Here is a 19,621-nt window from a genome sequence, read left to right on the forward strand (position 1 = left end):
CACGCCATCGCCGCCACGCCTGGCCTCGCAGCAGGAGGGGACTGGCAGGGTGAGAGAGATGCTGCTTCCTGAACCCAGGGCTCCTGGGGTACTGGCTCCCAAGCTGGTGCCCCCCCCCACCCATGGACCTCATGGTGGGGGCGGGAGAGGCTGCCCCCTACCACAGGTGCACAGGCTCTGCCCTCGGGGAGGCCACACAGGGAGGGCGTGGCCACAGAAGACGCAGGCCTGGGGCCACACAGCGCCTTGAAGCCAGAACCCGGGAGCAGTTATAGCGCTGGCCACCAGATGCTGCTGTGGCCATGCCGATGGCTGTGTCCCCATCTTCCCTGCCCCGGCCTGACTCAGCCACCTGCCCACCTGTTTTTTGTCACCGTCCCTGTTCCCATGGCACCCCCTGGCTTGAGAGCCACACCCACGCCTGCTGTGAGACAGCTGCAGGCTTCTCACCCTCTCTGGGACTCCCAGTTCCAAACGCTTAGAACGGGCACCCTAGGGCGCATCTGGCACAGCTTGGGACGCCGGCGTGGTGTAGCAGATCCCCCGGGCTCGAGTCCCAGCTCTGCTCCCGACGCCAGCTTCTTGCTCACGTGCACCCAGGGAGGCGGCAGGGGATGGCCCAAGTCCTTGGGTCCCTGCCACCCACACGGGAGACCCAGATGGAGTTCCCGGCTCCAGGCTTTGGGAAGGGAACCCAGTACGTGGGAGTGTATGCTCTCTCTCTTATTTATTTTAAAGGCAAAGTGAGAGAGAGACACACACACGCACACGCACAAATAGAGACCTTTCATCTGCTGGCTCCCTCCCCGGATGGCAGCAACGGCCAGGGATGGGCCAGGCTGAAGCCAGGAGTCCGGAACTCAAAATGGGTCTCCCACAAGGACGGCAGGGGCTCACGTCCACGGGCATCCTAGGCGCATCAGCAGGGGCTGGAGGTGGGACTGGATCCGGGCTCTCGTGGGCTGCAGGCGCCGCAGGCAGCAGCTTACTGGGCTGTGCCACCACCGGCCCCCGTGCCTTCAAATCACTGAAGTTAAGTAAAAACCGGGGGTGCTAAGAACGCCCACCTCACTGGGAGCCAGCGAGAACCCAAATGCCAGCCTCGCGTGGTGCCGCCCCAGAGCAGGAACTGCTGCCAGCACACGGGACGTGTCACCGGGGCCGGCCGCCACGTTTCCTGCCGTTGCCGCTGCTATTATTTCAAGTTTTGCAAACTTTAGCTCCGAGAGGCCCCTCGACCGCAGACGGGAAGGCGGGACCTGGAGAGCGGCACCCATTGTTTTCATGGTGGGGGGTACTGGGGGCGAGGGGTGCCAGAGCCCCCGGGCCCAGGCAGCAGGACCCTGAGCTCCCGCGGGTGGGGGCCCTGCCGCCCCTCACCGGTTCCCTGGCCGCTCCGTGTCCAGCAGCTTGAGGATGGACTTCCCGTCCATGTCCGCGGGGATGTCCAGCCCTGCGATGTCCAAGATGGTGGGGGCCAGGTCGATGTTGAGGACGATGTGGGGGTTCCTGGGGAGGCAGAACAGTGGAGACTCAGCTCCCTGTGCGGTGGTAGCGGGGGCGGAGCCCTGCCTGGGAGAGGAGACACGGCTCCGGGAGACACCTGCCATCACCTCCACCTTCGAGCTCCGCTTGCTCGGTGCCCGCGTTCAGCAGAGCCCCGGCCTGCTGCTGGCGTGCCCTCCCCATCCCACGCCGACCGCGGGCCGCCCCCAACCCTGACCCACAGACACAGACCCTCCCTGGGCCTCTGAGGCCATCGCTGGCCGCCTTGCTGTTCCTACACAGGCAGGGCCCAGTCCAGCCTCAGCGCCTCCGTCCATGCTGGCCCGTGTCTGGAACATTCTCCCCATGTCCCTCATCCACTAGGCCCGTGACAGGCTCCAAGTGGCTCCCGGGAGCACCCCCTGCCCGCGTGAGCGTGGGCCAGGGCTGGCCTTGTAGCAAACACTGGAAGAAGACGAGTGTGGCGTGGGCCGCCGCCTCCGTGCCAGACCACCCTCATCGCTATCCCCTCCTGCTGGCTTTGCAGAAGCTACCATGAACCCACCCCAGCAGGGACAGGCGGCCGCGTGCGTGCGTCAAGTCCTCTGTCTGCACTTAACCCGCCCTTGCCCAGCCGAGGCGCAAGGGGAGGTCGCAGCCTGAGCAGCTGCGCCCCACACAGAGCCACCTGCGTCCTGAGCGGCCACTCGTCCCCTGGCACGGACACGCCCTCCAGGCTCATCCCGACGCCTCCCAGCCTCCCCTGTATCTGGCCGGCTGTCGACAGGGTCCACACGGCAGGAAGCCGCCGCTGCATGCCCAGCAGGTGTAGCTGGGACACACAGTAGGGCCTCGAAAAATATCAGGGAAGAGTTGTCACCGTCTGCCACGCTCCTGCCTCCTGTTTCCACCTGCTGCTCTCCCAGGTGGGGGCAGCGGCTCCGGGCTGTGCCTAGCACAGGGTCACAGGCTCCACGCTTGAAGGACACACTTGGCCCTGCAGCACGAGGGGCTGGGCCTGGGTCGCGGGGTTTCAGTCGCCTGTGACCCAGCCAGTGCCCAACAACGTCCGGGGGCCGAGTGTGCCAGAGGCCCGGGGCAGATGCTGCACCCAAGGGGACTCTGAGGCCACGACACCCAGGGCGAGGGAGCTGGGGACCCTCGAGGGAGGGGCACGGCTGAGCTGTCCGCAGCCTGCGGGGGAAGGAGGCCACGCCTCTGCCCTGCTCCCTCTGGGCTAGGTGGGACGGCCAGCGATGGCTTTCCCTGGCCAGCAACACGCCTGGCCCTGCGGCACCAGCCTCTAACCCCGGAGGAACTGCCCGTCCCACTCAGATCTCAGCCTGGTCACACAGGGTTTTCGATCACCCTGGCCACTGTGAGGGATTCGGGGCTTCTGCTCAAACCACAGCCTGTTTTCCAGGCTGGATGGCTGGAAGCTGGAGCCGCGACCCGGCCTGGGAAGGAAGCAGGACTGAGAGACGGGAACCAAGACCTTCCTGATGGCGTCGTGTGACTGCTGGATCCAGCCACGCCTGAAGCCACAGCTAGGGTCAGCCTTTTCAGTTACTTGAGCAACTTCTGTCTATCTGGGTTGAAGGTCACTTCTGCCTGTGACCCACGGAGTCCCGGCTGACAGATGCCCTGTGTCTGTAACGCCCCTGACGTTAGCGCCCTCTTTCTCTCGACCACGTCGGGGGTGGGCTTGGGTCCTAAGCACCAGTTTGCTGCCAGCAGGTGTCTTGTCCAAGGTTAGCTCAAGAGCAGCGGCGGCTGAGGGCTGCAGCCCACGTGGTCCCTGAGCAAGGACGGGCAGGGAGCCAGCTCAGCTGATGTCAGCCGACAACCCTGGCCCAGGCCCAGGTCCGGGTTCCGCCCTGACAGATGGCAGACCCTGCGACTGCCAAGCCCAGAACGGAAATCCAAGTTCCCTTCGCACCCCTGGGCGAGACGCGCACATGCGGCCACTGCCGGCCCGGGCTGCCCCGCGGAGCGCTACTGCACGCGCTGGAGTCCGCCCCGGGGAACGCGGCTCCTACACCGGCCCCGGGGCCCAGCGCCGGAATCGCCTCTGCCCACTCAGGCTGCAGACCCCGAGTAGGGCCCCCGCACTTACAGAGAGCCGGCCTCCACGTTGGGGCCCCGCACGTAGAACGGGACCCTGATGTCGAACTCGTAGGGCATGGACTTGCCCTTCACCAAGCCGAACTGGCCGATGTGGTAGCCGTGGTCGGCGGTGTAGACGAGGTAGGTGTTGTCCAGCTCGCCCGTCTCCACGAGCATGTTGTAGATCTGGGACACAGGCAGCGGGTGAGCGGTGCGGGGGGCCTCCTGGCCCTGACCCGGGCCTGCGACCCCTCCCCCCCCAGGTCACTTCCTGTCCCCCCCGGCCACATGGCTCTTCGCAGCGGTCCGCGCCAGCGTCACCAGCACTGGCTTCTGGTCTGTAGCTTGTCTGCCCCCGGAAGGGGAGGGAAGTCCCTCGGGGTGGGGATTTTGTCCCCTGCCCGCGGCCCCTGCCGGTGGCACCCAACGCGTGCTGTCCAACGAACAGACGCAGCTCAGCTGTGGCAGACTTTTATCTTCTCAATTTGAGAGCGAGTGAGCGAGAGACAGACAGACAGACAGACAGACAGGTGGATCTCCCATCCGTCAGTTCACTCCCTAGATGCCCACAGGAATCAGGGCTGGGCCAGCCTGGGTCTCCCACAAAGGTGGCAGGGACGCACGCACTAGAGCCAAGCCCTGCTGCTCCCGGGGTGCCCACGAGCGAGCTGGCGTCGGGAGCAGGGAGGGGCCTGAAACCCAGGTGCTGCACGTGGGACCTGGGTGCCCAGCCGCTGGGGCGTGTGACCCAGGGCACAGCCTCGACCCGGGGGCGTTGGTCCCTGCGCTGCCCAGGGTTTGCGAGCCAGCACTGCGCTGTCCCTGTGGCTGCCGTGAGCACGCGACACGCGGCTGCTCTGTGGGAGAGCTGACGTTTTGATTTTGTTGAATTTAATAATCGCCATGGGTAACGCAGCGGGATCTGTATCCAGGCGATGGAATACTACTCTGCTATAAAAAGGAATGAATGTTACCACCGGCTCCGCCCTGCGAGAGCCGTGCGGACGTCAGGCTGGGTGACAGCAGCGTCACACGGGCCTCACGGCGCGGGCCTCATTTGTGTGAAATGCCCAGGCCCTCTGGGGGGCGGGTGATCTGGGGGGCGACGGTTTCTTCTGGGGTAATGGGAAATGCCCTGTGGTTATGGCTGGTATGGGCTGCACCTGCCTACGAGTGGAAACCACTGAGGCGCACACCTCAACGGGTGAATTGTAGGGTGTGCGGATTAGGCCTCAATAAAGCTGTTAAAAAACCGTCCGTGGGGGCAGGCACCTGGGTGAGCAGTTAAGACACTGCTTGGGCCGCCCCGTCCACACGGGAGCTCCTCACGCCAGCTTCCTGCGTAGCCGGGGACACGGCGGGCGGCGGCTCAGGCACTTGGGTCCCTGCCACCCACGTGGGAGACCCGGATGGAGTCCGGGTTCCCGGCTGCAGCCCCGTCTCAGCCCTGGCGGTTGTGGGTGTTTGCAGAGTGAACCGGCAGATGGGAACCCGCTGCCTATCAAGTAAAAATTTGAGAAAATGTTCGTGGCAAAGCCCAAAATGGGGCCGCACGTCGCCATGATACTGGGCAGCACGGACCTGGAATTAGAGCTCCGTGCGGGCTGGGGTTTTGCTTGGATTGCTCTCAAGTCTACACGTGGCCCGGTGGGCGCTGCCTCTGCGTCTGTTTACCCCCAGCTGATGACAATCAGGAAGGCCCCCCCCCCCCAGAATGGGCAGGGAATGTAGGGTCCTGGGGGGCAGGGAGCGTGGGGCCCGGGGGCAGGAGGCGCCTACCGTCTCCATGGAGTCGTCCACAGACATGAGGGTCTGCAGGCGCTTGCGCTGTAGCACGTTGGTGAACTGCATGTGGATCGGCTTCATGGGCCCCGTGTAGCGCATGATCCAGTGCTTGTCTGGGTTGGGAGCGTAGTTGTAGCTCGGCGTGCTGGGGAGACACACACAGGAGGGTCAGGGTGCGGTGCAGGTGCGGGCGGGGGCCAGGGCCCGCCTTCAGAGAGCAGCCGCCCCGCTCCGGGCCACCCCGCAGCCGTCCACAGCGAGGGGTACACGAGAGGCCTGGGGCATGGATGACCTGACCCTGGGGCCCTTTGACCCCTCTCTGGGACTCACTCAGATTCTCCTCCGAAGGGGAGAAGCTCAAGTTCAGAGTCTCCCACTGCCCTGGCACTGGTCGACCACCACGGTGGTTACCGTGGGCTACGGAGCGTCTTTTGCAGCGGACTTTGGTTAAATGTGAAGTTCACCTGCACATCAAGCAGCTCCCACGTGGGCAGAACCCCGAGGGCAGCCCCCCAGTGCGTGCTCACGTCCTCATCGCAACTACTCTCCCAGTCACAGCTTAATCGCCCGCTCCCTGAAGCGGACACAGGGGTTCGAGAAGTCCAGGGACCCGCCCAGGCTCTCGGTGAACGAGGGATGGAGCCCTGGGTCTGGTGACTGCCGTCAGGCCTGGGTCAGAGGGCTGGCTCCATGCTCCCCTTGACACAGTCCTGCCTGCCCTGGGCCCGGGGCGGGCGGTAACATCCCAGGGGCAGAGCGGCGGTCTGACGCCACTGTGGCAACCTCATCACCGACGCCTCCCGACACGCACTCGGGACCCACCTGGCGCACACATCACAGGTGCCCGGGCAGAACCTTGGACTGAGACACACCTGCCGCGAGATGACGCAGCAGAAACACAGGTGTACCCAGGTCACGGCCTTGAACTTCCCAGATGATGCCGGTAACGATCGCTAAACCAAGAGCACCCTCTGCCACGCTGCCTGTACATGGCCTGGCTCTGAGTGACAGGGCAGAAGCCCCTGCTGAAGACCCCACCCAGTGGGGGGTCTCAGGAGCCTGGGCCCCGTGCCCCTCAGGCCTGCCTTCCTCCCTCCCTCCCTTCCTTCCAGGACGCACGGAAAATAAAGGTTGAGCTTTGAGCTTGCACTGGTTGTGGACAAAGCTTTTCAAAATGAGTCTTGTAGGGACAGGGCGGGGCAGGGTGGACAGGAGGGCGCGGGGTGGACAGGAGGGCACAGGGTAGACAGGAGGGCACGGGGTAGACAGGAGGGCGCGGGGTGGACAGGAGGGCGCGGGGTGGACAGGCCTTGTTGGCGAGGGCTAAGCTCATCCTGCTGCCCCCCACGGCAGGATGGCAGTGACACCGAACCCCCGTGACGTGAAGCAGGACCCAGCCTCTTGCCTGTCCCCTGAGCCCAAGGCGTCCTTGCCCAGCCTTTAGCAAGGGGAATTCCCTGGTTCCAGGGAGCGATCCAGCTGGCCCTCCAAGGGGTCATTTGCTTCTCTGATAGATACGAACCCTGATGGCCAGTGCTGTCCTGGGGTGCTTGGTTTCGGGGAATCCCAGGTCCAGGCACGTAACCCCCAGACCGACTGAGACCCCCTGGCCACCACTAATTCCCGACAGAGCCGACGGATCACAGGAAGCACCACTGCCCACCCGGGGACGTGGACGCGAGCTGATCACACGCCTCTCAGCCCCAACTTCAACTCCTAAGAACCCTCGCCCCTCACTCTCGGGCGGCCTGGGAGGCGAGCGGGACTGCCCGGCTCCCTGCTCCACACTTTGCAGTCAACACCACCTCCCCGTACCGGCGTGCACGGTGGGCGAGCGGACCCGGGGTCAGGGTTCCGTAGTGACGCCTCTGGTGAGGCTGGGGCGCTCGGCAACAGGAGCAGCCTCTCAGATCCCCCCAAGGTTCCTGTGCAGCTCTGGGCTGACGCGGTCGCCGTGCAAGGCGGGAGCTGAGCCATGGCCTCCAGACTCGGCATCCTGCTCTGCCGCCTCCCGCTGCTAATTCCTCCCAGGCCCCGCTGCCGCTGCCTTCGGCTGCCTTCAGTGTTCAGGATCCGCCCTCCCCCACACCGGCTTTGCCAGGCCCACCTCCCCCTGGCGAGGTGGGGGTTGCACAGCGCAGCACACGGTGTGGGCCAAGTGCCCCTGCAGGCCCAAGGGGCCCGGGGTCCAGGGTGCCATGCTTCGCGAGGACCCCCGAACCTCTGAGGAGGAGGCTGGCACCTGCTCCGGAGCCAGCGAGGGTGGTCTGCAGGCTCCTGGGAGCGGGATTCTGGGGCCGAAGGATGCTGGGTCCAGCGGGACAGAGGCCGTCCCCTCCCCCAGGACCGGAGAGGCCCCTGAGCCTCCAGGTAGATGCCACACCGAGAAAGAAGCTCCAGGGCCGAGGGGCCGAGTGCGCACGTGAGTGCCCGTGAGTGCGTCTGTGTGTGCTCACGTGTGCTCACATGAGCGTGTCTGGGTGCCCGTGTGCGATGGGGAAGGTGATGGGGCCCTGGGGTCAGGAGTGGAGTGGCCGCGGGTGGTCCCAGCCACCTGTCAGAATGCACAAATCTTCCCCCATTTGGGGCTCAGGGCGGGCTTGTGGGGGTGAGAATGCGCACCCCCAGGCTCCTCTTCCCCACCTCGCGCTCAGCATGAAGCAGCCCAGCTGCAGGTGAGCGTCCAGGCCACCAGCTCGGCACAGCGGGACAGCGCTGTCCATGCCCTGCGAAGGCACAGCTGGACTCAACTCACGCCCATCCTCCACTCCATGTCCGCACTTTTCCTTTCAAAGGGAAGATAAGGCCCCTGGTGGAAGGGCTTAGCCAGCCCTGGGACTGCTGGGCGCAGGAGAGGGGGTGGGGGGAGCCAGCAGGTGCCTGCCCCACCCGCACCACCCTGGGGCGGGCACCTGGGGGAGGGGCTGGCCTGGGGGGGCCAGCGGGGAGCCTGCCCTGCAGCCCCGCAGCCTGGACCGTGGCTCATCATCTTCTGTCACAGCCTCTCCCCACAGACCAGGGAGCAGGAGGTTAACGCGCAGCCTCCGCCTCCCCCGACCCTGCCAGGAAGTAATCACAGCCGCGGTGAGCAGGGCACTGCACGCGGACGGTAATGAAAATTAAACACCCTGAATATCCAGGCAGACTCCACACTGCCCTGTCCTTGTCGCCCAGGAATGTCACAGAAGGGCTGTGCAGCGTCCCTGCTAAGCCGGAGGTGGCTGGAGGCCCAGGAAAGCGAGAGAACGTTCCAGAAGGATGCGCCAGCCGGGGGTGAGGGAGGACCGGAGGGGCAGGCAGGCAGATGCATGTGGGGCTGCACTTGAACCCTGGCTCTGCCACGGAGCAGTGGGGGGGCGGGGGGTGTCTCGGGTGAGCCCACTCGCCTCTCAACGCCTCAGTTTCCTCGTCTATAAAATGGGAATTCCCCGGGTGACAGGCAGCCCCCACATGGCCCCTGCGGTCACCACTTCTCCCACCCCAATGCGTCCCTCCCAGCTACGAGACTGTGCTGTCCGTCTTGGTCCCTCTTTCTCTCCGACTGCTGGTTCTGCAGGAAGGCGCTACCCCGTCGTCGTGAGGACACTCAAGCAGCCCCAGGGAGAGGCCTGGGGGCAGGTGGCGCTGCCGAGCCCCAGGGGACACCCTGACTGCAGCCTCGGGCTCCCGACTTGGGGTTCCACAAGGCGCTCTTTGGGCCATGGGTAGTGGATACTCCAAGGGGTCGCTGTGAGTCCCCTGGCGCAAAGCGAGGGCTGAGAAGTGCGGTGACCGGCTGGCAGCAGGCAAAGCACGCTTTCTGTCCCCAAGTGCACGAAATCCACAGGCTCACAGAGGAAACCGTCCCGACCCCCTCACAGCACCCGCGGCAGGAGGACGTGGGCCCCGAGTGCCAGCCTGGCACCTGCAGCGGGCGGAGCCACGTGTGCCGGAGCCACAGCTGGGGCCCGGCCCGGCCCTCCCGCCCCGGGGGTCCAGGCTTACATGTGCTGGGACGCGTTGGGGAAGAGGCGGGAGTACTGCGGGGCCGAGTCCTCGGGGCCGTGCGGGGCCGCGTGGCTGATGACCATGAGCACGGGCCGGTGCGGGTACATCTTCTTGGACGTGCGGAAGAAGCTCACGCTGTCGTTGGTGATGAGGTCCGTGAGGTAGTCCTGGGGGTGCAGGGAGAGAGGGCGCTGGGTGAGCGGCCGGCTTTCCTCCCGAGCGCCCACTACCTGCTGGGTGCCGTGGAGCAGTAAGGGCCAGGGACGGCACAGGGTGCTGGGCTCCACGGAGGAAAAGAAAGGGAGGGCGGGGGAGGAGCAGCAACTTGACAGAGGCTACAGGGAGGGCTCGTGCCAGGGCTGTCCTGTGTTCTCTGTGTCCATCCACGACCGTGGGAAACAGGTACCGTGAGAATCCCTGTTGTCTAGAACAGAAAATGGAGGAGCAGAGAGGTTAAGTGAATCGCCCTCCGTCACACAGCTCCGATCTCCTGAATGTGAGGTTTTCCCAAGGCTCTGCGCAGGGCAGGGCATCCCTTACCCCGCACCCCTGCAGGGGGCAGGAGCAGCCAAACCGAGACAGTCACAAGGTGCGACAGACGAGCCACTAAGAGAGGAACCAGGAGCAACTGGGGCTGGGCTGGGGCGGTCAGGGAGGGCTTCTCTGAGGAGGTGAGCTGAGATCTGATTGATGAGAATGACCAGGACATGGAAAGGTTGGCACCTCTGGGTCTCGCCCTCGGGGGCTGCAGGAATCTCCCGGGGGCTTCGCTGACGTCTGGGCCCAGGCTCAGGGGCTGTGACTTGGTCAGCGTGTGATGCTGCCCAGGGCTGAGAGTCAGTGCGGAAGCGGCAGAGTTCCAGGGGCGGGCATTCGGCTAGGGCTCAGCGCGTCCGTCCCACGTCCCTTACAGGGCACCTGGGTTTGACACCTGTGTCTGCCTCTGGATCCCAGCGTCCTGCTAATGCAGACCCGGGGAGGCAGCAGGTGACGGCCGAGGAGTTGGGTTGTTGCCACCCACGCGGGAGACCTCGACCGAGTTCCCCGCTCCTGTCCGTGGCCCAGTCCACTCCCGCCCTTTGCGGGCACTGTGGAGGAATCTGTGAATGGCAACCCTGTCCGGGGTACACGCTCACTCGCTGGCGCTCTCTGTGCCCCCCCCCCCCAATTATTAAAGAAAGAGTTCTAGAGAGGGGAAACAGCGGATAGCAGGGCTCAGCAAGGCGTGAGCTCGCCACGTGTGCTGGGACAGAGGGGGCAGGTGGCAACTGGCGCCTTGGAGGGAGGGACGAGGCCAGCAGGTGAGACACGGAGGTGACAGCAAAGTGTGCAGTGCGTCTCCCAAAAAGTGAGCGGCTTTTTTAAAAGAGATCTTTTAAAAAGTTATTTGAGAGACAGAGAGACAGAGAGAGAGAGAGAGAGAGAGAGAGATCTTCCATCCGCTCATTCACTCCCCAGAAAGCTGCAATGGCCAGGTGAAAGCTAGGAACTAGGAGCTTCATCTGGGTCTCCCATGTGGGTGCAGATGCCCAAGCACTTGGGCCATTCTCTGCTGCTTTCCCAGGCGCATTAGCAGGCAGCTGGATCAGAAGTGGAGCAGCCAGGACACAAACCATATGGGATGCTGGAGTCACAGGCAGCAGCTTTACCTGCCAGGCCACAGCGCTGGACCCCAGGAGGGGCTGACTCACACACTGGATGAGAAGAGTTAGAAGAGAGAAGAGTTAGAGCAAAAGTAAGTGCCCAGAAACCAGGGGCTTTAAAAGCTCAGCTAAGAGGTTGAGCTTTGCCTAAACTCTTCCTAAACAGTAAATCTTCAGCTGCTGATCTGACTTGAAGGCAAAACGTTCTTGAGATTCATCCTCTGATTCCTAGAGAGCAATTTCACCCACAGCTACTCCTTTCAGAAAGATATTTGGATAAAAAAAAGGTGGAGGAAGGGCTAGAGCTTCCACCTGAAGGGTACCCACATACACACGCTATGCTGTGTTCATATCTACACATGCGCCCTCAAGGACACCCAGCCACTGTGTCTGAGGCACAAGGATGGCTACTGCAACATTGTGTACAAAGCAAAAACATACAGCAGTGGCCAGGAGAGAGGTAATTAACTACCTTGCTTCCATTAAACAATGTATCTGGGGACTGGCATCCTGGTGCAGATAAGGACCATGTGGGTGCCAATTCAAGTCCCAGCTGCTCCACTGCTGATCCAACTTCCTGCTAACACTGCTGCTTGGGTCCCTGTCACCCACGGGGGAGACCAAATGAAGCTCCTGGCTTCAGCCTGCCCCAGCCCCGGCCACTGTGGCCATTTGGGGAGTGAACCAGTGGTTAGGAGATCCATTCACTCTCTCTCGCTCACTCGCTCTCTCTTTCCCTCCATCCCTCCCCATCTCTGTAACTTTGCCTTTCAAATAAGTGAGACTTAAAAAAAAAAAATCCGTAGTTACTGATGTAGAAAGTTGTTCCAAGACAAACTGTTAAGAGAAAGAACAAGAGTCAACCCAGAGAGATTCTAATTTTTTTAAAGAGTTATTTACTTGAGGCCGGCGCCGTGGCTCACTAGGCTAATCCTCCACCTGCGGCGCGGGCACTCCGGTCGGGCACCGGATTCTGTCCTGGTTGCTCCTCTTCCAGTCCAGCTCTCTGCTGTGGTCAGGGAAGGCAGTGGAGGATGGCCCAAGTGCTTGGGCCCTGCACCCGCATGGGAGACCAGGAGGAAGCTCCTGGCTCCTGACTTCGGACTGGCGCAATGCGCCGGCCGTAGTGGCCATTTGGGGGGGGGTGGTGAACCAACGGAAGGAAGACCTTCCTTTCTCTCTCTCTCTCTCTAACTCTCCCTGTCCAAAAAAAAAAAAAGTTATTTACTTGAAAGGCAGAGTTAGAGAGAGAGAGAGAGAGTTCCATTTGCTGGTTCACTCCCCCAGAGGCCACAATGACCATTATCAGGAAAGCAAATACAATAGGATTATATGGCACTGTGGATGGGCTGGCACTGTGGGACAACAGATGAAGCTGTGGCCTTCGATGCCAGATTCCCATATAGGAACGCTGGTTCAAGTCCTGGCTGCTCCACTTGTGATCCAGCTCCCTGCTAATGGGCCTGGGAAAGCAGTGGAGGATGGCCCAAGTGCTTGGGGCCCTACACCCATGTGGGAGACCTGGATGGAGTTCCAAGCTCCTGGTTTCGGTCTGAAACAGCCCCAGCTGTTATGGCCATTTAAAGAATAAAACCAGAGGATGGAAGCATCCCAACCCTTCTGTCTCTCCCTCTAACTTTGCTTTTCAAATCAATCAATCTTTTTTTTTTTTTAAGAATAAACCATGGTTACATGGATCAGTCTTACAACAGACACATGGTGTAACATGGCTAAATCTTGTTCCATCCCATGAGGATACGCATGATACACTATCTTTTATACAAAGTCTAAGAACACACAGTAGGGGGCCGGTGCCGTGGCTCAACAGGCTAATCCTCCGCCTGCGGCGCCGGCACACCGGGTTCTAGTCCTGGTTGGGGTGCCGGATTCTATCCCTGTTGCCCCTCTTCCAGGCCAGCTCTCTACTATGGCCCAGGAAGGCAGTGGAGGATGGCCCAAGTCCTTGGGCCCTGCACCCGCATGGGAGACCAGGAGAAGCACCTGGCTCCTGGCTTCGGATCAGCGTGGTGCGCTGGCCACAGCGGCCATTGGAGGGTGAACCAACGGCAAAAAGGAAGACCTTTCTCTCTGTCTCTCTCTCTCTCACTATCCACTCTGCCTGTCCAAAAAAAAAAAAAAAAAAAAAAAAGCAAAAAACAAAAAAAAAAACACACAGTAGGAAGGCATTTCAAAAAGTCTGTGGGCATTACAATTAAGAGATAAGTTTATTTTGGTGAAAAACATTCTGAAATCACGGATTCATAATTTGTATTTTTGATGAGTTTTTGAAGACCCCGGGATGGGTGGATTTCAAAATGTTTTGCACCAAGATAAACTTACCTTTTAATTCCTCATTCCTGAGCTCTGGGGAGCTGCCCACAGCACCCACGCAGGATGTGGGTTACGTGGGGGGCAGGAGGGAGAGGATCAAGCCCCTGGTAGGTAACTCAGGGGCTCCTACCCTGATGTCCTGTTTCCTGTTTAGAAGAGGGGTTGGGGTGTGTGTGTGTGTGTGTGTGTACGCGGTGGGGGGGGGCTGCACTTGCCTCTCCAGGCTGCACGGGGTCTACAGTGCTAACAGGTAGGAAGCACTGGCCACAGTGCCCCGCACACGCCAGCTCGGTGCGGTGAGGCTCATGGCTGTGAGGGTCCAGGCAGTCAGCAGCTTCTGCGTAAGGGCCACCCACCCACCCTGTCTGCCTCTGCAATGACAGCCGCCACCCACACCCTCTGAGCCCTCCTCCATGCATGGGATTGGATGGGAGGACACGACTGGCAGCCAGGTCTGGCCAGTGAGAACCAGCCAGCCCTGCTGGTCCAAGCCCAGGTCTGGGGTCAAGATGGCAGGGGCAGCGTTCCGGGGCTGGGAGGCAGACAGCCAGGACGAGGCCATTAACTGGGCTGCGAGGTGCAGTAGAGGGGCCGCCAGCCCTCCACTGATTGGCTTCTGGTTTGGGTGCTGGGGGGGGGGGGGTGCAGAGACCTGGATCCTGCAGAGAGAGAAAGGACCCGTGTCCAGATCTAGCAGGGAAAGCCGTATTCAGATCTGGACGAGCTGTTTGGGGTGAGCCATGAGGGGGGATTTAGTGATTCTCAGTTGTGAACAGGAAAGCGAGATGGGCAGGCGGCCCAAGCAGGGTGCTAGGGAGACCCTAGGCTGGCTGCCCTGCAGAGTCTCCCTGGCCTCCTCCCGTTCCCCCAGGCCAAGGTGAGGCCAGCACACCCAGTGCCCAGGAGCCAGACCACCCCGTGCACCTGTGCAGGCGGGAGGTGCCAGGGCCTGGGGACGTGGCCCCTCTCCCCGCCCCCTCTCGCAGCCTCCGGTCCTCCCTGCATCCCCTCATCTGCACTGACGTGGGGGCGATACTGGTGAGGGACCTGCGAGCTTGTGACTGGGAAAAAGCACCTGTTCTCCGCGAACGGTCACTTAGCAACAGGGCTTGCCTGAGCTCTGGGGCAGGGCCGGGCAGACCTGGGCTCCTCCCTCGGGGGCTGCCCAAGAGCTCAGCTAGCGCTCGCTCAACAAGCATTTGTGGATGCTCACTCTGGGCTCCCTGTTGAGACGAGAGCGGAGCGGGGGACCCGGGCAGGGGCCCAGGGCTCCTCTCACTGAAGCCCTTTGGGCACCCAGGGCTTGGAGAGAGAGCGTGGCCGCTGGCCAGAGGGCGAGAGAAAGAGACAGTGTGGCCGCGGGAGAGAGGGAGAGAGGGAGAGAGGGAGAGAGGGAGCGTGGCCGCTGGCCAGGGGGCTAGAGAGACAGTGTGGCCGCTGACCAGGGCTCAGAAAGAGATCATGGCCGCTGAGGCACCTGCTGGGGCCCGGTTCCCACGGTGCTCCCAGGAGGTGATCACGGCTGTGCCCGTGGAAGCCAGGGTTTCTGCCTGGTGTGGACTCGGCTGAGCTGAGTCTCCCCGAATCTCACGGGGCCTCTCCGGCCTCAGAGTCTCCTGGCTTCATGATCCTGGATATTTCCTGCTCGGGAGCACTTACGTCTGGGCCGGACCCCACAGGCTTCACTCCCCCAAGGCCTGGTGCCGGGCGGGGAGGTGGTCTCTGCCCTGGGCAGCCCCCGGCCCAGCCCTCGTGGTGCCCTCACTGGGAGTCAGCCCTCTCCTGGGCCCTGCGAAGCTTCCTGCCCGGTCTCGGTGCCGCCAAGTTTACAGAGATTGACGTTCCTTCAGGAAGCGGCCACGCCTCGGGCAGGGGGATCCGGGGTCGGGCAAGACTGGGTTCAGGTCCCAGCTCCACGGCCCGCCCCTGGGGCTGGGGCTAACCCCGCGTGGACTCAGACCCCTTGCAGCTAGCAATGAGCCGGTCACTCCCTCCTCGGGGGTGCCAAGTGGTTGCCCGAGAGGGTAAAGCCCCTAGCAAGAGCCCGGCGCCCACCCCAGGCCCGTACCCAGCGTAGGTTCTCACTGTCACTCTCTACATTGGTTCCAGAGACTTTCACAGCAACTTTGAAAAGCAGACATTCTACCCATTTCACAGATGGGGCAGCTGAGGTCACACACTACTAAGCAGAGACCAGAGACTTGGAATGGGATCCTCAGAGGGCCTTGTAGAGGACCCAGGGAAGCAACGTGGCTTCCTCCCACCCCATGCCTCCCACGGAGGCTGGCAGTGGGCTCCGCAGGCATCGGCCCGCCCAGAGCGCAGGAACCCGGCCTGCCTCGGCTCCCTGCTCTCCCTGCCTCTGCTCCGGCTCTCGCTCCCCACGGGGACCTTCAGGATTGGAACCCTGGACCCCAGCCAAAGCCTCCTCTCTGTTGCAGCGGGCCTCTGTCCCTAGGCTCCGGTCACTGGGGGCCCAGGAATGCCTGTGCTGCTGTCCCGGGGGGCTCTTGTCACTCACGGGGGCGGTGTGAGTGTGGCAGGAGACAGGCAGGATAGCAGACCCTCTATATCCCGTCCCGGGCCGCGGCTGCTCTGGGACAAGGCACGGGCGTGGGCAGGAATTTTAAAAAGGAAGGAATGGGTGTTTCAGGAGATTTAGGAAACCTGCCTGCACCGGGGCTGAGAGAAGGGGGCAGGGAGGTCAGCCCCGGCCCTCGGCAGTTGCCAGGAGTCTGGGGAGGCTTCCCTGGGGAAGGGGGGAGCCCTGGGGGTGGGATGTCACTGTGTCCCCGCAAGTCTGGGGAGGCTTCCCTGGGGAAGGGGGGGAGGCCTGGGGGTGGCGATGTCACTGTGTCCCTGCAAGTCTGGGGAGGCTTCCCTGGGGAAGGGGGGGAGGCCTGGGGTGGGGATGTCACTGTGTCCCCGCGAGTCTGGGGAGGCTTCCATGGGGAAGGGGGGGAGGCCTGGGGGTGGGGATGTCACTGTGTCCCCAGGAGTCTGGGGAGGCTTCCCTGGGGAAGGGGGGGAGGCCTGGGGTGGGGATGTCACTGTGTCCCTGTGAGTCTGGGGAAGCTTCCCTGGGGAAGGTGGGGAGACCTGGGGGTGAGGATGTCACTGTGTCCCCGTGAGTCTGGGGAGGCTTCCCTGGGGAAAGGGGGGAGGCCTGGGGGTGGCGATGTCACTATGTCCCCGCGAGTCTGGGGAGGCTTCCCTGGGGAAGGGAGGGAGGCCTGGGGGTGGCGATGTCACTGTGGTCCCCGCGAGTCTGGGGAGGCTTCCCTGGGGAAGGGGGGGAGGCCTGGGGGTGGCGATGTCACTGTGTCCCCGTGAGTCTGGGGAGGCTTCCCTGGGGAAGGGGGGAGCCCTGGGGGTGGGGATGTCACTGTGGTCCCCGCGAGTCTGGGGAGGCTTCCCTGGGGAAGGTGGGGAGGCCTGGGGTGGCGATGTCACTATGGTCCCAGCGAGTCAGGGGAGGCTTCCCTGGGGAAGGGGGGGAGGCCTGGGGTGGCGATGTCACTGTGTCCCCGTGAGTCTGGGGAGGCTTCCCTGGGGAAGGGGGGGAGGCCTGGGGTGGCGATGTCACTATGGTCCCCGCGAGTCTGGGGAGGCTTCCCTGGGGAAGGGGGGGAGGCCTGGGGTGGGGATGTCACTGTGTCCCCGTGAGTCTGGGGAGGCTTCCCTGGGGAAGGGGGGGAGGCCTGGGGGTGGGGATGTCACTGTGTCCCTGTGAGTCTGGGGAGGCTTCCCTGGGGAAGGGGGGGAGGCCTGGGGTGGGGATGTCACTGTGGTCCCCGTGAGTCTGGGAAGGCTTCCCTGGGGAAGGGGGGGAGGCCTGGGGTGGCGATGTCACTGTGTCCCTGTGAGTCTGGGGAGGCTTCCCTGGGGAAGGGGGGGAGGCCTGGGGGTGGCGATGTCACTGTGTCCCCGTGAGTCTGGGGAGGCTTCCCTGGGGAAGGGGGGGAGGCCTGGGGTGGCGATGTCACTGTGTCCCCGTGAGTCTGGGGAGGCTTCCCTGGGGAAGGGGGGGAGCCCTGGGGGTGGCGATGTCACTGTGTCCCCGTGAGTCTGGGGAGGCTTCCCTGGGGAAGGGGGGAGCCCTGGGGGTGGCGATGTCACTGTGGTCCCCGCGAGTCTGGGGAGGCTTCCCTGGGGAAGGGGGGGAGGCCTGGGGTGGCGATGTCACTGTGTCCCCGCGAGTCTGGGGAGGCTTCCCTGGGGAAGAGGGGAGGCCTGGGGGTGGCGATGTCACTGTGGTCCCCGCGAGTCTGGGGAGGCTTCCCTGGGGAAGGGGGGGAGGCCTGGGGTGGCGATGTCACTGTGTCCCCGTGAGTCTGGGGAGGCTTCCCTGGGGAAGGGGGGGAGGCCTAGGGGTGGCGATGTCACTGTGTCCCCGCGAGTCTGGGGAGGCTTCCCTGGGGAAGGAGGGGAGGCCTAGGGGTGGCGATGTCACTGTGTCCCCGTGAGTCTGGGGAGGCTTCCCTGGGGAAGGGGGGGAGGCCTGGGGTGGGGTGGTGATGTCACTGTGGTCCCCGCCCCCGGCCCGCACCGAGCACAGGTGCACACAGGAAGTAGCCATCAGCCAGGACTCCGCCGGCGCTCGGTCTGACGTCGGGCGGGACCCCCACCCAGCCTCCAGAGGTGGGGGGGGGGCAGGCTGTCTTTCCAGCTGCCGAGCATGTAGTCAGCCTTCTCCCAGCGGGAACCCCCCACTTTTATTTGGGGCTCTATTCTCGGCCCATATCCCGGGCAGGGCTCCTGCTACCCCCTCCGGCTCACCAAGGCCGTCTACCCAGGGCTCAGAAACAGTGCAGCTCCCTGGCCACCCAGAGTGGCTCAAGGACAGTCACGTGACCAATTCTGAGCCAAGGAGAGGCAAAAAGACTTGTTGCCTACGGCCAGGCAGGAAGCTGGGTGGGTATCACCTGGGGGTACCTGTGAAGGGGGCAGAGTGGAGAGAAGCCACCTCTACGGAGCTCCTGGTGAGCCCCTGGATGCAGCCATGCCTGATACCGTCCCTGCCGGATGGTCTGTTAAATACCCTCACCTACTTCCTCTTCAGTACAGGTGAACCTCTGTTTGCCAATAAGAGAGCCGAGTGTGACTTTAAACTGATAAGAACAGATTCTACGCTTGATCCCAGCCCAAAGGCCGAGAAGCAGCCGAGTGTGATTTTAAAAAGCCAACAAAACAAGCATAGATGAGGAACGTGGAGCCACTGGCGCCCTCCTGATTTTCCGGCCGGGAGCGCAGGTGGGCACAGCGGCTCCACAGCTGCCCGGTGTCTCCAGCCACAGGGTGCGGAGTCGGCACCTGCTGGGGGCCAGCAGCGTCTTTGTAGTGGACACAATGAGGGGTCAAGCCAAGCACCCACCAGCTGAACGGCTAAAGCCCCTCTCATGTATCTACACACCGCCTGGCACACGGAGATAACGGGCATACACGCTGCTTGGTCACGCGGGACAGAACAGCCAGACACGAGAGCAAACATGGCGCAGGATCCCACTCCCATGGGGCTCTCGAGGGGACAACAGCAGTCCGAGCAGAGCGGACCCCTGGGGGTGGCGGCAATGACCAGGAAGGGTCCGAGGCAGCCATCTGGGGGCACGGAGCGCCCTATACCTCGTTCGGGGCAGTGGTTAGACCAACACGCAGGGGTGTGGACATTCACCATGCTGTCCACTCGGCATGCCTCATCTTATGTCAGCGACACCCACTGAGCACACACCCCGTCCCCAGCAAGCCGGCCGTCAGGGCGTGGCGGACAGAAACGAGTGCCCATGTTTGCCTAAGTGACTCTTGCTAGCAGCTCTGGCTACAACAGCCCCAGGCTGGAAAGCCCTAAACGCAGGATCCCAGCAGAAGGGAGGAAGGAGCCGGCAGGGGCACCCAGTGGAGCGTGGCGCAAGCACGCGGGGTTGGCGGGGCAGGTGGACACACGCAGCTCTCGGCAGCTGCAGCCCCACGCGCGCAGTGGGTCTGCCCAGAGCCCGCCTGCAGTGGGGGCTCAGGGCAAAGAGCCGCACAGGTGCCTCTGGGGCAGTGGCCGCGCTGCTCTCGGCCTGGCAGGGCGCTGGCGGCGTGCAAATGTGTGAAAAGCCGCCGCCCACACGCGTGTGCATTTTCTCAAGAACACGCTGCTTCAGCAAAACGTCAGTCCAGCGAACTCCCAGAAACAGAGGCCGCTCCCCAGGAGAAGGAAACAGCCGGGCGCTGGGGGCGCGGGAAGCGGCTCAAGGGCACGCATCGCGGTCACGGTCACGGTCGTGGTCACGGCCGGAACC

The 19,621-nt window shown here is 63.1% G+C and overlaps 1 protein-coding gene across 2 annotated transcripts in view; it reads right to left on the bottom strand.

Annotated features, from left to right (window-relative positions):
* SULF2 (sulfatase 2) overlaps positions 1–19,621 on the bottom strand; it is a 64,627-nt gene that overhangs the window by 12,775 nt on the left and 32,231 nt on the right. For both annotated transcript variants that reach the window (XM_062204323.1, XM_062204322.1), the window contains exons 4-7: positions 9,361–9,530; positions 5,371–5,521; positions 3,602–3,777; positions 1,381–1,509 (exon numbers count right to left, since the gene is read on the bottom strand). In XM_062204323.1, coding sequence (XP_062060307.1) covers positions 1,381–1,509; positions 3,602–3,777; positions 5,371–5,521; positions 9,361–9,530 — 626 coding nt within the window. The remainder of the gene's footprint in view (positions 1–1,380; positions 1,510–3,601; positions 3,778–5,370; positions 5,522–9,360; positions 9,531–19,621) is intronic.

The sequence above is a fragment of the Lepus europaeus genome, chromosome 10, assembly GCF_033115175.1.
Source record: "Lepus europaeus isolate LE1 chromosome 10, mLepTim1.pri, whole genome shotgun sequence".
Classification (NCBI taxonomy): domain Eukaryota; kingdom Metazoa; phylum Chordata; class Mammalia; order Lagomorpha; family Leporidae; genus Lepus; species Lepus europaeus.